The following is a 14,413-nucleotide window of genomic DNA, read 5'->3' on the forward strand; positions in this document are numbered from 1 at the left end:
TCGAGCCGCGGCGCAAACTGCTCCTTAAATTAAAGAGGGTTGACACTTTCCCAGTTTGTAAGGATAAATTACGACGGCCAAACGAGTGGCAGTCATTAATAATAATATTGTTAGTTGCGGGACATTGTGTAAGCTCGCGGCGAGGGTGAATGTTGAGACTTGTGTAATTTGTATAACGTTGAAGTCGCGTAATTTTTAACCAACTTCAAAAAAGGAAGAGGTTCTCCATTCGTCAGAATCTTTTTTGCTCCCCGATTACTCGACGAAGCCTGGACCCTGGAATGTCTTTTTTGTTTGAAAGGATATACTTCCCAGATAGAGCCATTTGAAATTGGTAAAGATCTGATAAATATCTTCGAAAATAGATGATGGAACTCCTCAACGGATAGGAGTAAATTACTCGCGATCAGTGTTGTAGCTTAGTAAATAGTGATTTTAACCAAGCATAGCGTATTTCAATAACAGAGGCTACTAAAAATTGTGAAATTAAAAAAGCCAAAAAAATACCGTCTTCAATACCTAATCACAAACACTAAACATTAAAAAATAATTTAAAATATTATGTATACAAGAGTTAATGTAAGCTCTATAACATTTTTTTTTGGAGCTGGTGCCAATTAGCTTATATCTGCGCAATTTTCATATTTTTTTGAGACTCCACAATAGCACCTCATTGGCGTCAGTCAATCCAAACCTCAAGTCTGCCAATCCGCACAATGTAGCGGACTATGGCCTAAACCCTATGGCCGCTTTATGACTCTTTGCGGAGCCTGGCCACTTACAATATTACGAGTGTCATCGCGCGAATGGCTAGTGAGCCATCAATGCGCGTTATGGTAGAAGTAGACTTATTTGCATAGCATTACAGTTTAATTTACGTTGCTTTCGATGTGAGAGATAAGTGCTTTTGAATCATAAGAGTTGCTCAAAATCTAAGTGAGAGTCCAGTGATATTCTTCGCTGAGGATATATAAAAGAAACTAACCTTAACACCCGACGTAGGTCGTGTATGGCAGTGGCGGTGGTCGGAGTCGGGAGACTCCAGGTCCGGTGCGGACCCGGAGCGGAGCCGGGTCGCCGGTTCCAGAGCCGCCCGGGCCCGAGACCGGCCCTCTGCGGCCACTTATTAAGACTACGCCACGCCAGTACCCACTGGTTAGTGGCCCATAAACGCGCGTTATTGTAGCAGTAGACTTAATCGCATAGCAGTACAGTTTAATTTACATTGCTTGGATGCTAGAGATATGTTCTTTCGATCTATTTTTGTATGAGTGAGTTGGTCAAAATCGTTAACACGCGGTCCTCTTACCATGTTATTTTCTATTGAAGATTGAAGAAGATTTATTGAAAATTTAGAAGAAGAATACTCGGTATGCTTACAGTCAAACACCAAATCGGTACCGAGATTATTATTCCCTTAGTTAGAGTTCTCTGGAGATCATTCCTTTTACTCTCTCTTTATGTCGTGATCCCTTTCCATTAATGGTAGGAGATTTATTGAGATAATAATGCAATGGATTCCCAGATCCGTCCGCATGAATACTAACCTTAACATGCGGCACAGCCAGCACCCGGCGCAGGTCGTGTATCGCAGTGGCGGTGGCCGGAGCGGCGGCACCCGGCGCGGAACCTGACCGGAGCCGGGCCGCCGCTTCCAGGGCCGCCCGGGCCCGGGACCGGCCCTCCGCGGCGGGCGCCCGGCCGCTCGTTACGACGACCGTACAGGCTATACGGTCGTAAACCTAATTGAAAGGATTAATATAACTAGCTGGACTGACGACCTTAGGAAGATAGCGGGAAGTGGGTGGATGAGGAAGACGGAGGATCGTGTGTAGTGGCGCGCTTTTGTGAAGGGCTATGTCCAGCAGTGGATGCAAATAAGCTGATTGATTGATTTGATAACTAAGGGTATTTAAACTGGTCGATTCCGAAGCTTCCGAGCTGAATTTATGCTATTCTTGTTGCAACAATGCATTGTAGCCAATAGTTAGCGAGCATCAACCAATCAGAGTTGATTGTGATCGTGACATTGTAGCTGCTATTCTACTGCTATTGAGCCCCCCACTGGCTATCATGACTAAAATTCCTCTTTCTTAATCAAAAATCTTTTACAAGAATAGTTTGGCTTTTAGTTTGAATGGATTCTGAGAAAATCGGTAAAAATAGTATGGCGAATTGCAGTCATGACGACTGCGTGAGTGAGCGTATAACGGTTTCGGGTATAAATTTTGTTGCATGGGATCCCAAAAATATTAAGCTTACTTCTAATAGAGATCTTAGTTGCAGGTCATCAAGCACGCTGTGGAACAAGTCGGGGTCCATAAAGCCGGGGCCGTCTTGGAGTACGGCCACGTCATCCAGGGACTCCACTATAAGATTCACAGCTGTAACAAAATTCACGAGTCAATTTTATCGGGCCATGTAGTATTAGCATATCTCTATCAGTAATGGCCGCCGAAGTGGATGCTTATTTGATCAGAACCATTGGCCTCTTGCATAATCATCAGCCTGTTTAAAATATGGATTATTCTGTCATATAAGATGTTTAGGCTATTTACCATTCTCAAAGCTACAAATCTGACCAGGAGCACTAGACTCCTGCATCGTGACTGTGCAGGTTGCTTCTCTTCTTCCTAAACGTCTATAGAAGCAGCAGCAGTCAACGCTTCGTCGTTTTTTACTCTTTTATCATAGCCTTCTAAGGATAAATAAAGCCTTCTTCCATCATGACGTGCACGTTACAGCGTGCATCCGACGGCAACTGTTGAACTTCTTCTTCCTTCTTTTATTATTAGAAGCTATGGTAGCTTCTAATAATAATTATAGAAGGAAGAGTCTTACCCGCAGCATTCGCTTCCTCCATCATGATCAGGCGCCGCGCGGGTAGCTCGTCTTCTTCTTCATCGTCTACAGAAGCAGCTGCAGTCGACGATATGTCTTCTTCTACTATTTTATCATATTCTTTTAAGGATAAGAGAAGGAAGAGTCTTACCCGCAGCATTAGCCTCCTCCATCATGACCAGGCGCCGCGCGGGTTGCTCGTCTTCTTCTTCATCGTCTATAGAGGCAGCCGCAAGGGTCGCAGCGCGCAGTCGACGCCGACTGTTGAATTTCTTCAACTCTTCCACTGTGCCAGCTAAGTGGACCCGGTTTTGCTTGTCGCGATCCTAGCAAATGGGATCGTATAATAATAGTCATCCGTATTCTGATCCCCTTATGGTAAGACATGGAAAGGTCTTTTAGCGCTTAAGAGTTTCTTGAAAATTAAATGGTTTTTTTTTAATTTATCATAAGCAAGCGCTTGACCACAATTATACTTGATGGAAAGTAATAATGTGGCCTAAGATCGGACGCGTTTACCTAAAAGATACCTATTCACTCTTGCTTTAAAGATACCCAGATTGTAATTGGTAGGAAACACAGATCGCGGTATTCCAAGCCTTGTTTGTATTTTTGAAATTTCTTTTTGGATAAATTGCGCCAATGAATTACCGTATTGGTAATTCTACTACCAGTCAACGTTGACGGATGACGTCACAACCAAGTAATCACTTTTCTATTCCGTCATTCACAACGACTCATTTAGGCAAATTATACAATACAATACACAACTTACTCTAATCCATCGATGGTTGAGAACTTCTTGGATGTTAATTCTCTGTGTGTGATCCACCGTCAACATTCGCTGCACTAGGTCTTTTGCTGCGTCACTAATATCGTCCCATAGAGGTGCATCGAACTAAAAATTAACAACCGGTTACTGCCTAATTAATTATGAACCAACAAGATATCTTGAGATATGAAGATATATCAACAAGATATCTCGTTTCAGGATCTAAATCTGGCACATCTCCAAGAAAACACTGACTCTGCCTTAACATTGTGATAATAGGAATCGATAACTTCAGAAGTCGGATGCTTAAGCTTAAGTAGTTCAGTTAAGCTTAAGTGGTAAAGTTCGACCAGGTTCAAGGCGCCAAAGCGAAAAGTAATTTGTTTCATTGGAACTCATCTTAAGGTTATGATGAGTAAATTATGTACGAATATAAAGTAGATGTAACGTCCAAACATTGTTTTTTTATCATACCTACTGGAAAAACGAAAATTGGCAGTATCGAATAGTGGAAACAAAATTCCATTTTGTTCTCATGAGAGTTTGAGCTTTCTCTCTTCTGATTGGTCCGCGTTTGTGCCTATTATGTGTTTTGTTTTTTTCTCATAGGTAGTGATGAAAAATAGTGTGTCACTCGGAGCCAAAATGTTTAGTTCTCGGGCGGCGTACATCAAATTCCTCTCTACACTCAGGATTCTACTTCAGAATCCCTCGCTGCGCTCGGGACCGAATATAAAAAGATACCGATATAAATATATTTTTAATCAATATAATTCTTATAAATATTTACATATATTTTTAACACCCTTAAGCCTTGTCGACTTGTCTGGGTGCTGCACATTCCTCTACATATAATGGGTATAAGTTTAAAAACTATCATACGTCTTCAAAATAAGCCTGTCATTGACTGCATCATAACTTACCTCCTGATAAGATTGGCGATATAGTCAAGATCGCATACTAACTGACTGACTACCGAATAAAATAAAATACACTTACGCGTAATCGTCCACGACATATAGCTTCGAAAAGCCGTTCCCTCGTCCCGGTAAAGGGCAAATATCCAACAAGGAGTACGTGTAGAAGTATTCCAGCGGCCCACACATCTACCGGCTTTCCATACAATTGGCTTGATACAACTTCTGGAGCCATGTAGTGAGGAGTGCCGATACGACCTAGGAAAACAAACTTACTACGTCACTTGATCTATATTATATTATCTATATATTTCAACATATGTATGTATATTTCATAGCTTGAGTGCTAGTGGCTGGCCAAATTAAAAATAAGAAGGTGGCTAGGTATTCTTTTGTTTCTGGTGAAACAAATTACGTAAGCAGTGATATTTTACATGGTCGCATTTATTATAATCGTTTATTACATACACATCATTTAGTAATTTAGTTCAGCAAAAAATATACTAAAATTTGCCAAGTCCCCATTCGATACGCCTCATCTGCAATTAAATTTTAGACAACGCTTAGTCCAATTTTGGGGGTAAATTATTTTTATCTTAATATTGTGTGCGGACAATTTTTCATGGATTTTTACTTAAGCCGATGCCCTCGACTTTTTCTGCGTGTAATTACATTTTCAAACATCCTGTGTAATCAGGTATAAGTAATAGTAAGTTGAGGCGTGATTGAAGCGCAACAAACAAACATACTTTCACAGTTATAATATTAAGTAGTGGTAGGAGATTTAAGTAGTGATAAGTAGTAATACATTCTCAGTTTATCTAGATTTCTAAAGCTTTTAAGGACCCATATGTAACCCACAGAATGTCCAGTCAAGACTCTAGGAGGCAACGAAGTATGTTCTTAATTTGCAAAGAAGTGTAAAAGTTTTAATTTTACAGTGTTAAAACGCTTTGGTCTCTCCCAAGGCGCATCGGCAAAGAAATTGACAGAACCACAGCAAAAACTTATATTCTTTTCTCTTTCGTGGTTTTCAAAACAACAGTAATTTTGATTTTAGAGCTAACTCACACGTTCTAAACTATTCTACGATTTTTAGCTGGCCCATAAAAAGCCTTGGTTTTTTTAAAGCTTATGTATGCGTAGCAAACTACATTTTTGTTTTTTATGTGAAGTTTTTAATGTATTATCAGAAATTATGGTATATACAGCTTAGCAACTCTAAACCTATTTACATTGGATATAAATTGTCCATAATTTAGTGAGAGTTAGATCTAAAACATTTTATATTAATTTATTATTAGGATTTAACATATTATGTTTTATTATTAACAGAGGTTACAATAAACGTTTTGACGAACACAGTGTGTGAAATTGTGCTGATGCATTTTATATATGTGTATTATTAAGGTTGGGGCAATTAAGACAAGCCACATTGCAAATTATTCTACTGGAAAATTCACCAATATCATAGGTTACATGTTTGAAATCTAAAAATTAAGATATCTGCTATAAGTATAAGTATCTAAACTTTTTTAGATTATTTTTTAAAATGTCTAAAAGGCACAGCAATGCTGATCCTTAACCTATTTTCGTTATCACCTTTACCTTCTCTTGTTTTTATGTTTCCTGCTTTCGATTAGTATTGATTCTGTTTGGTTAGTAAATAATTAGTATTTAAAAAAAAAACTCAATCAAATTCTGATTTAGTGAATTATAAAGATAGCTTTGCCCTGATTTTATAAAGCAAGATATTCATGGTATATTACATATAAACAACATGGTATATTATATATAAACAAGATATACATGGTATATATGTATTGGGTTGATTTATTCGATTAACCCAACACATAAACGATTCCATTGCAGATCTAATACTATTATTTTGAACAATAAACGAACATACGAATATTTTCACACAGCTGCTAAGCGGCCTGGTCAATAGGGGTACACGCTGCCAATTTATCCCGACAGGTGGCGTAACGAGCAAACCGGCCCGACCAGTCATATTAGTATCTGCGGAACTTGGTATACTGAGCTGTCAAACGCTGCAATTTTAATTGTACGAGCTTAAATAATTCAGGAAACAATCGTATATCGTATCGATATCATAGTTCTTAGCAAAGCTAGCCAATAAACAAAACAAAGAATGTTGATTTTGACATTAACATTAACCACCAGACCTCTTGTGTGACTATCTGACATCAGTTTTGCCTGTGGATCCCCCATTAGAAGTGGTTTGACTGAGAAGGATCGTGGGGTATAGCACGGGTAGTAGGAAGCTGGCAGCGAGGTTTAATTCCTTAATTTTGACCTTAACTGTTGTCTTACCTCACGACCCGACTCAGTAAAATGGTAATGGTCTACTCGTAATCTACTTTTATCTATAAATTCGTTGTTTTTTGGCATTGCAATGTAGCGTGTTTTAATTTGCGCGAGCTTGTAACGTGAATTGAACTAGACATGTCTGTTTTATGAGACACCTAGTTGGTGAAGATGAGTGAGACGTGTGCCGATGAAAATTCCACTGTATTTCCATGCAGTTAGGGCACAATTCGCTTCGCACGGAAGTCTTACCGTACTCATCTGATTTGAGATAGGCTTGGCCCATAGGACCCACTAGAGGTCGATTGTCCATCACCAGTTCTGTACACAATTAACACTCTGTCAACGAAATCGCCAAAGCTATGACTATATAAACTCACAAAAATAGCAATCCATTACATTACATATTTACTAACAATTTTTTCATAATAATTTGCCTAATCCAAGAAAGATTTTAGAGATAAGAAAAAGATAGGCGAAGACACAAAGATATAGAATAGGAATAGAGTAAAGAAACTTAACTACAGTCTAAATAAATAAAACTGATACATCTTATTTAATATTTTTACAAAGCAAAAAAATCATTTGCCGATTATACAGAAATAGACTAGCATTTTTATGTGCACTTGTAACCACCCATTTAATGCATATCAAACGTAAGAAAAAGGTTTCCTCACCTGTTGGAGCCCAATACATTTAAATCTCATGTCAATCTCTAGCTTTGCTCAGCAGTAACAGCTATGCATCTTATGATTTTACTTATAAGGTTCATATTGGACTGTACACAAGATCCCATCTCATCTGACCTATGATGTTCTGAGGAAACCTAAGGCGTAACTCGTTGCGACTGATGATGTCATTTTAACAGTTGAGGGGACGCACGTCACCTCGCATGATACAATTGTCCAGTATAAGATAACCTACGAATGCCTCGGTAAAACCCGAGGTTTCCTTACCTGGTGGAGCTCTATGCGCAGTGGGCGTGGGCAGTTGGGCAGCCACTCCAAAGTTTAGCTTGCCCGGCGCGCAGTTATCGCGACCGGCGAGCAATACGCAGTGGGGACGCACGTCACCTCGCATGACTGAATCGTCCAGTATAAGATAACCTACGAATGCCTCCGTAAAACCCGAGGTTTCCTTACCTGGTGGAGCTCTATGCGCAGTGGGCGTGGGCAGTTGGGCAGCCACTCCAAAGTTTAGCTTGACCGGCGCGCAGTTATCGCGACCGGCGAGCAATACGCAGTGGGGACGCACGTCACCTCGCATGACTGAATCGTCCAGTATAAGATAACCTACGAATGCCTCCGTAAAACCCGAGGTTTCCTTACCTGGTGGAGCTCTATGCGCAGTGGGCGTGGGCAGTTGGGCAGCCACTCCAAAGTTTAGCTTGACCGGCGCGCAGTTATCGCGACCGGCGAGCAATACGCAGTGGGGACGCACGTCACCTCGCATGACTGAATCGTCCAGTATAAGATAACCTACGAATGCCTTAGTAAAACCCGAGGTTTCCATACCTGGTGGAGCTCTATGCGCAGTGGGCGTGGGCAGCTGGGCGGCCACTCCAAAGCCCCCAAGCTTGACCGGCGCGCAGTTATCGCGACCGGCGAGCAATACGCAGTGGGGACGCACGTCACGATGAACGATGTCATTCTCATGACAGTAACGAAGAGCCTCCAAGATTTGACGCATGTAGTGACTGAAAATATCTAACGCTATATTGACTTGTTTTTTTCTTGTTACATTAATGATATTATGATTATTATGATAGGCAAGTATCTATCTATTTTATTAAAATAGAACTTCTTTAGGCGCGATTTGAAAGAAACTCAGATCTTTTCTCGGATGGAAGTAACGTTCATAGGCAACTTTCAACGAAAATAGCCGCCAAACAGTACAGCTAATTTGAGACCGCCATCTTGTATCAAGGTGTTTTAAAGTACCAAGTGGTTCAAACCATTAAAAGCTCTAGTTTTCAAGTTATTACCTACACAATATGATAAAAAAACGTTTTGCACTCATATGCCAAAAATTAAATTCCGCATACGTTTTATCTTACGTCATGTAAACGAATTTTTTCATTAGTTACATACCATGCGACTGCCTCACTGTAGACGAAGCCAGCTGTGGCTCGGCGTACTACTTCAAAGCACAAATCAGATCCATCCATACTGGAAACAAAAATAAAGATCATCTTTATTTCCTCCAATTCTTAGGACCAGAATCCAGAAGAAATCTAACGGAAAAATGCGCACTGATATTATTTTCAAAATTTTATCAGTGTAAATAAAGATCGTCTATCAGAGACATTCCTTATTAACACTGATAAAACTAATAATATTAATATTCGAAATAGTTCAATATTATTTTTAACTACGTGTGCGCGCGATTTTCCACTGGATTTCCCTGGCCTTAACTATTACTACTAGTAATGACTAGAATTGAGCGTTGAATAAACGAACTGTTTCTTCTTGTCTCTGGGCTGGTTTCCGCACATAAACGAACTGTTTCTTCTTGTCTCTGGGCTGGTTTCCGCACATAAACGAACTGTTTATTTAAACTGTCGTTTTGGTGGCAAAAGATAAACCGCTTATCATTCTTCATGCTGAGGGTCTTTCCATTAATCACATAATAGTAGCAGTTTTCTTAGGATAATAATGCTAGCTATTATCAGAGTTATTATCAGAATTTCATCATCATCATCATCATGATCCCATTACCGTCTCACTACTGAGCACTGGTCTCCTGAGAAGAATTTGGCCATAATCTATCAAGCTGCCCAAATGCGGATTGGTAGACAGAGGTAGAGTGTGGATTATCAGAAATTACACGATACATATTATTATTGTAGATAACGGGTACATACAAGGATTAATATGATGGATTTTTGTCAGCCGATATTTCGTCTCAGTTGTATGACAAGTTCGTCGTTAAAACACGAAATAAGCTTAAAATCATTAGTAAATGATACATACTACTCAAAGACCATGTACAGCATTCCCTCGGAGCTGTAAGTCTCCAGCAACTCCACAATGTGAGGATGTTTCAGCATGTGGCATATTGTTGCCTCGCGTTTCAAATCTGAAACAGATATAATCAGAGATGTTAACTCTGAATAGGCAAAGATCAAACATTAGTATTTTAATACAGTTCAATACTCCATATCGTTTTTTTAAGTACTCAGAACTTTCTCCTATTTCATTTGACATCCCACTCGATATAATAGCAAAAAAGAGAGACTCCCCACTTTTTCGGATGTAACTGACCCTTATTCATCAAAATCGGCCCAGTATAACACACAGAATCTGATGCAAACATACATACGTATGGTATATAGGTTATTTTGATATTGCTTGGTCACTGGTTTGATTTCAAAATTATATCATGAGTGATCATACAGTCAGCGCTCAGATGCAAATTCATTTTCTATCCTTTTTCAACAATATTAAAAAGATAAAGATGCAGATACTCTAGATTTCGTTCATAGAAAAACCTTCAGAATTTTAATCAAGTCAGTTTTTACTGTTTTGGATTCTGTACTCAATGGGTGGAATGGGACCTTATGACTTAGCCTTCACTTGTGTCTGTCTGTCCGTCCGTCTATCAGCGGGCGGCATCTTGTGAACTGTAATAGGTGCAGAGTCAAAATGTTCACAGAATGTGTATTTTAATTACTGCTATAACAACAAATAATAAAAATTTCAAAATGGCAGTAAGTAAAAAAATTGGGTTATTTTTTATAGGTACAGAACCCTTTATATGCAAGTGCAATTTGCACTTCACCGATTTTATTGTATGAATAATAAAATTATGTCTCACCAGCAGTGCTCAACCCAGGACTTGCAGTGAAGCGAGCAACGTCCACAATTTTCACAGCAAACTGCTGTCCAGTCTGTCGGTGGACACAGCGACGCACAAGACTAAATGGACCTCTGAAAGGACATATTTTCAAGAATGTTACATTTTTGCAGCAGGGGTCTCCAACTTTTTAACCTATGGGACACATTGATTCCATCACTTTACTTCACCCATGGAGAGAAGTTATTATAGGGCTCTCTCTGCTATGTAATTCCATACAAATGCCAACAACCAAAAACTCAGTGAGCGTTAACCATTTTGAGACACCAATCAATCACAAACAAAACTATGTTTTCAAATGTTTTTGAAAACATTTTCAAATTGAAATTTGAATGTTTTTTGAAAACATATTTGTGATTGTTTGGCCCCTCAAAATGGTTAACGCCTGTCGGCCTGTCGCCCGTTGAGTTTTTGTTTTTGTTATTCGTATGGGATTACGTGTAAGAGAGAGCCCTATATTAACTTCTTTCTGTGCATAGAGTATAGTCCAATAGGCTAAGATCTATCTAGAAACATTTGATAGCTTATTGTTTTGCACGACTTGGCTACCATTATACATTAATACCCTGTAGTCATAATAAACTATGGCAGGCTGGATATGAGGCATCTGGCTCACTGTCACAATCTTGGTCAACAAGCTATATTTTGGTGTCTAGAGACCTCTGTTGTATAGCAACATAATATACAAGAACTTAAATTTGTTAAACTACAAGTGTTAATTAAAAATTTATAACACCCCCAATAAGTGAAGGTTACAGTAACTGGAAAAGAGCTGCTAACTTTCAAACGGCTGAACCGATTTTCTTGGATTATAGCTAAGAACACTCTCGATCAAGCCACCTCTCAACCAAAAAGCTTAATTAAAATCGGTTCATTAGTTTAGGAGCTACGATGCCACAGACAGATACACAGATACACACGTCAAATTTATAACACCCCTTTTTTTGGGTCAGGGGTTAATAAAACAGCACCAGATGTACCTAAATGCTCTTTTAATAATTACATGCCTTTGATTCTGTGCACTTGAAATTTGTTGTTTAAAACATTTTTGTTTTCCCATGGCATTAACATATTTTTCCAGGATAAAAAAATAGCTTTTTTATGAAGTCTCTGGGTATTAGTTTACTTGATCGCTAAGATTTTAGCAGTTAGGCAGTGAAAAGAATAAGACAAACACTTTTGCACTTATTTAATAGTAAGATCTAAGTATGGATAGTTAATAATATAAATATGCTTTAATTTTGTGTCATTATTACTGTATCTGAAAACTACTTAGTAAAATTAACTTACATAAGTACTTAATGACTTAATTAATAGTTAAACTTGTGAGTAATTTACACTTACTTAAGAGTTTGTAATACAATATTTAGCTTTTCCTAAAATCTTTAAGTTTTACTAAAAAATGGTGTTTTAAGTTAGGCTTAAGTAAATATGTTGTCACCTTTTCTTTCATATTATAGTAAAAGAGTGGCAGCGACATATTTAAGTAAATAAATATTGTCCAATATAAAACACCAATTTGTAGTAACACCAATAATATGTACTATATTAAGTAATTCCTTAGCTGATTTTGAAGAAACTTAAATGACCAAGTTCTAGTTTGAATTATCAGAAGTAAATATAAGTATTAATTAGCTAAATAGTTACAGTAAATACTGCACACTGAACTTTAGAAAGAGATGGTTTCGCAGTCAACCTCACATAGGTATGAGTGACAGAGATGCTCAGCAAAGCCAAAATCTCTAAAGTTTGATGTATTTAAGTATAATGATTGACTGATCTATCAATACACAGCTCTAACTACTGGACTGATTGGGCTGAAAGGCACGCAGAAAGCTATTATGATGTAAACATCCCCTAAGAAAGGATTTTTGAAAATTCAATCGCTAAAGGGGTAAAACAGGGGTTTGAAATTTTTATAGTCTACACAGACGAAGTCGCGGGCATAACCAAGTGTGGCATAACTTTCAATAAAGGGTAACTAGTGAGGGTAAGATAAGTATTGTTTAATATTCGCTGTTAGAATAATATGTACTTAGAAAGATGAGTAGCAATCAAGTACCAGTAGACTTATTACTAAACGTATCTACTTACTTGCCAATTATTTCGCAAAGTTCATACACGTCGTCGAATAGCACTTCGTCCTCAGCCATTTTTACCACTAACAAACACTACTATATTTCAGAAAAGAGCCAAAAATTCCATATTCACCGCGCCTTCGCCCCGAGATTTCGAAGGTTACGCCCAGGGTAAAAAATTTAAATTACAAGGGTTCCACACTTATTCCGACCACTAAATTATATTTTATTCAATAATCTGGTGCATAAGTTACGTACTAAACACAATATTCCGTAATAAAACGTAAATTGTGCATTGTAAAGGTGAAAAAACCGCAATCAGTCGCTCGTCTTTTACCAGAAATTGTAAAACATTTCTATCACAATAAAACACTCACGATTAAGGTAAATAGTAAAAGTTTACTAAAATTATGTGCACACTAATTAATATTGGAATAAAAAGTTAAATTAAATCGTAAAATAATTTCCCATCTCTTATTTTCTATTTTCTTTTGACATTTACTGAAGGTTGCTAGTTGCAAAATCTTTGGCAGCAACATTCAGTGTTGCTATTTGCAAATCTACCTAATCAACAAAAGAGCTCATGATTTTTTTAATAATATTTTATTTTTATTCATTCATTATAGTTATATAAAGTTTTCGACTGTTAAAATCCAGTCGAATGGGTCCAGCTGGATGATTCAGTATCTAACACTGAATGATAGCCACCGAGCACATTTGACATTGGTTGGTTCTACATTGCTGCTTCACTGAGTGATATTTAAATATTTTTTCGTGAACAATCTTCAATGGATTAAAAAAATGGTATTCTGTCTTAAGTTGGATTTTATTATCCCTAACAGAGTTCAAAAAAAGAAGGTTAATTATGTATTCGACCTGTACGTGTGTAGTTAATGTCCGCAATTATTTCAAAAATCAATGAACCGATTTTGATAGTTTTTTAAAAACATATTTGCATACCTAAGTACTTTAGCTTTTAGTATAATAGTTATATCCCTAGGTGCTTACCTAATACACCTAGGTATCGTTCTTAGTTATGTAGGAACTAAGGAATAGGAAATATAGGTAGGTACAGGGACACATAGTTAAGTAGGTGAACATTTATATAATTATGACCAATATTATTGAAAGCTAGGTAGGTAATAATTAGGGTAGTTATATTATAGATTAGGTAGCTAACCTAGATATTTTTCAACACTCCGCTTCGTTATTTAAAAACAAAATTAAAAACCACCTAATGAGTCTGTAAATATTCCATCTAATATAAAATATTTAAAGATTCATTTTGAAATTGTAGGGTGCTATTTTTAGTCTTTTTCTAGTTTTTATTGTTAGTTTTAAAAATTGTTGTACTTTTGGCTTTAATTTAATTATTATAGATTTTATGCAAAGAATGTCTTAGGTTAAGTTTTACTATTTAGAAGTTTTAGATTAAGCATGTTGAGTTAGCCTGTAAGTGAGTATACATTGATAGTCCTAAGTTTATATAAGTCGTCATAATTACTTTTCTTTGTATACCGTTGGCTTCCTATTAAATAAATAAATAAAAATTAGCGGTACCTACACCGATTTCTTCGAGATTTCCGAAACGGTAATGCCTAAGTTTAGATTATGAAAGTTTG

General features: G+C 37.6%; 1 protein-coding gene across 3 annotated transcripts in view; it reads right to left on the minus strand.

Annotated features, from left to right (window-relative positions):
- The window catches only part of LOC123868991 (peripheral plasma membrane protein CASK), a 322,984-nt gene extending 309,686 nt beyond the window's left edge, over positions 1-13,298 (minus strand). Inside the window, exons 1-11 of one of the 3 annotated variants that reach the window (XM_045911697.1) lie at positions 12,808-13,298; positions 10,675-10,787; positions 9,831-9,936; positions 8,949-9,026; positions 8,373-8,554; positions 7,111-7,179; positions 4,613-4,788; positions 3,617-3,739; positions 2,993-3,167; positions 2,263-2,384; positions 1,548-1,742 (exon numbers count right to left, since the gene is read on the minus strand). In XM_045911697.1, coding sequence (XP_045767653.1) covers positions 1,548-1,742; positions 2,263-2,384; positions 2,993-3,167; positions 3,617-3,739; positions 4,613-4,788; positions 7,111-7,179; positions 8,373-8,554; positions 8,949-9,026; positions 9,831-9,936; positions 10,675-10,787; positions 12,808-12,866 — 1,398 coding nt within the window. In that variant the 5' untranslated portion in view covers positions 12,867-13,298. Of the gene's footprint in view, positions 1-1,547; positions 1,743-2,262; positions 2,385-2,992; positions 3,168-3,616; positions 3,740-4,612; positions 4,789-7,110; positions 7,180-7,814; positions 7,862-8,372; positions 8,555-8,948; positions 9,027-9,830; positions 9,937-10,674; positions 10,788-12,807 lie in introns of those variants that run through there. The other 2 variants (XM_045911698.1, XM_045911699.1) reach the window with 2 other exon arrangements.
- Between the last annotated feature and the right edge of the window lie 1,115 nt (positions 13,299-14,413).

This window comes from Maniola jurtina, chromosome 10 (assembly GCF_905333055.1).
Source record: "Maniola jurtina chromosome 10, ilManJurt1.1, whole genome shotgun sequence".
Classification (NCBI taxonomy): Eukaryota; Metazoa; Arthropoda; class Insecta; order Lepidoptera; family Nymphalidae; genus Maniola; species Maniola jurtina.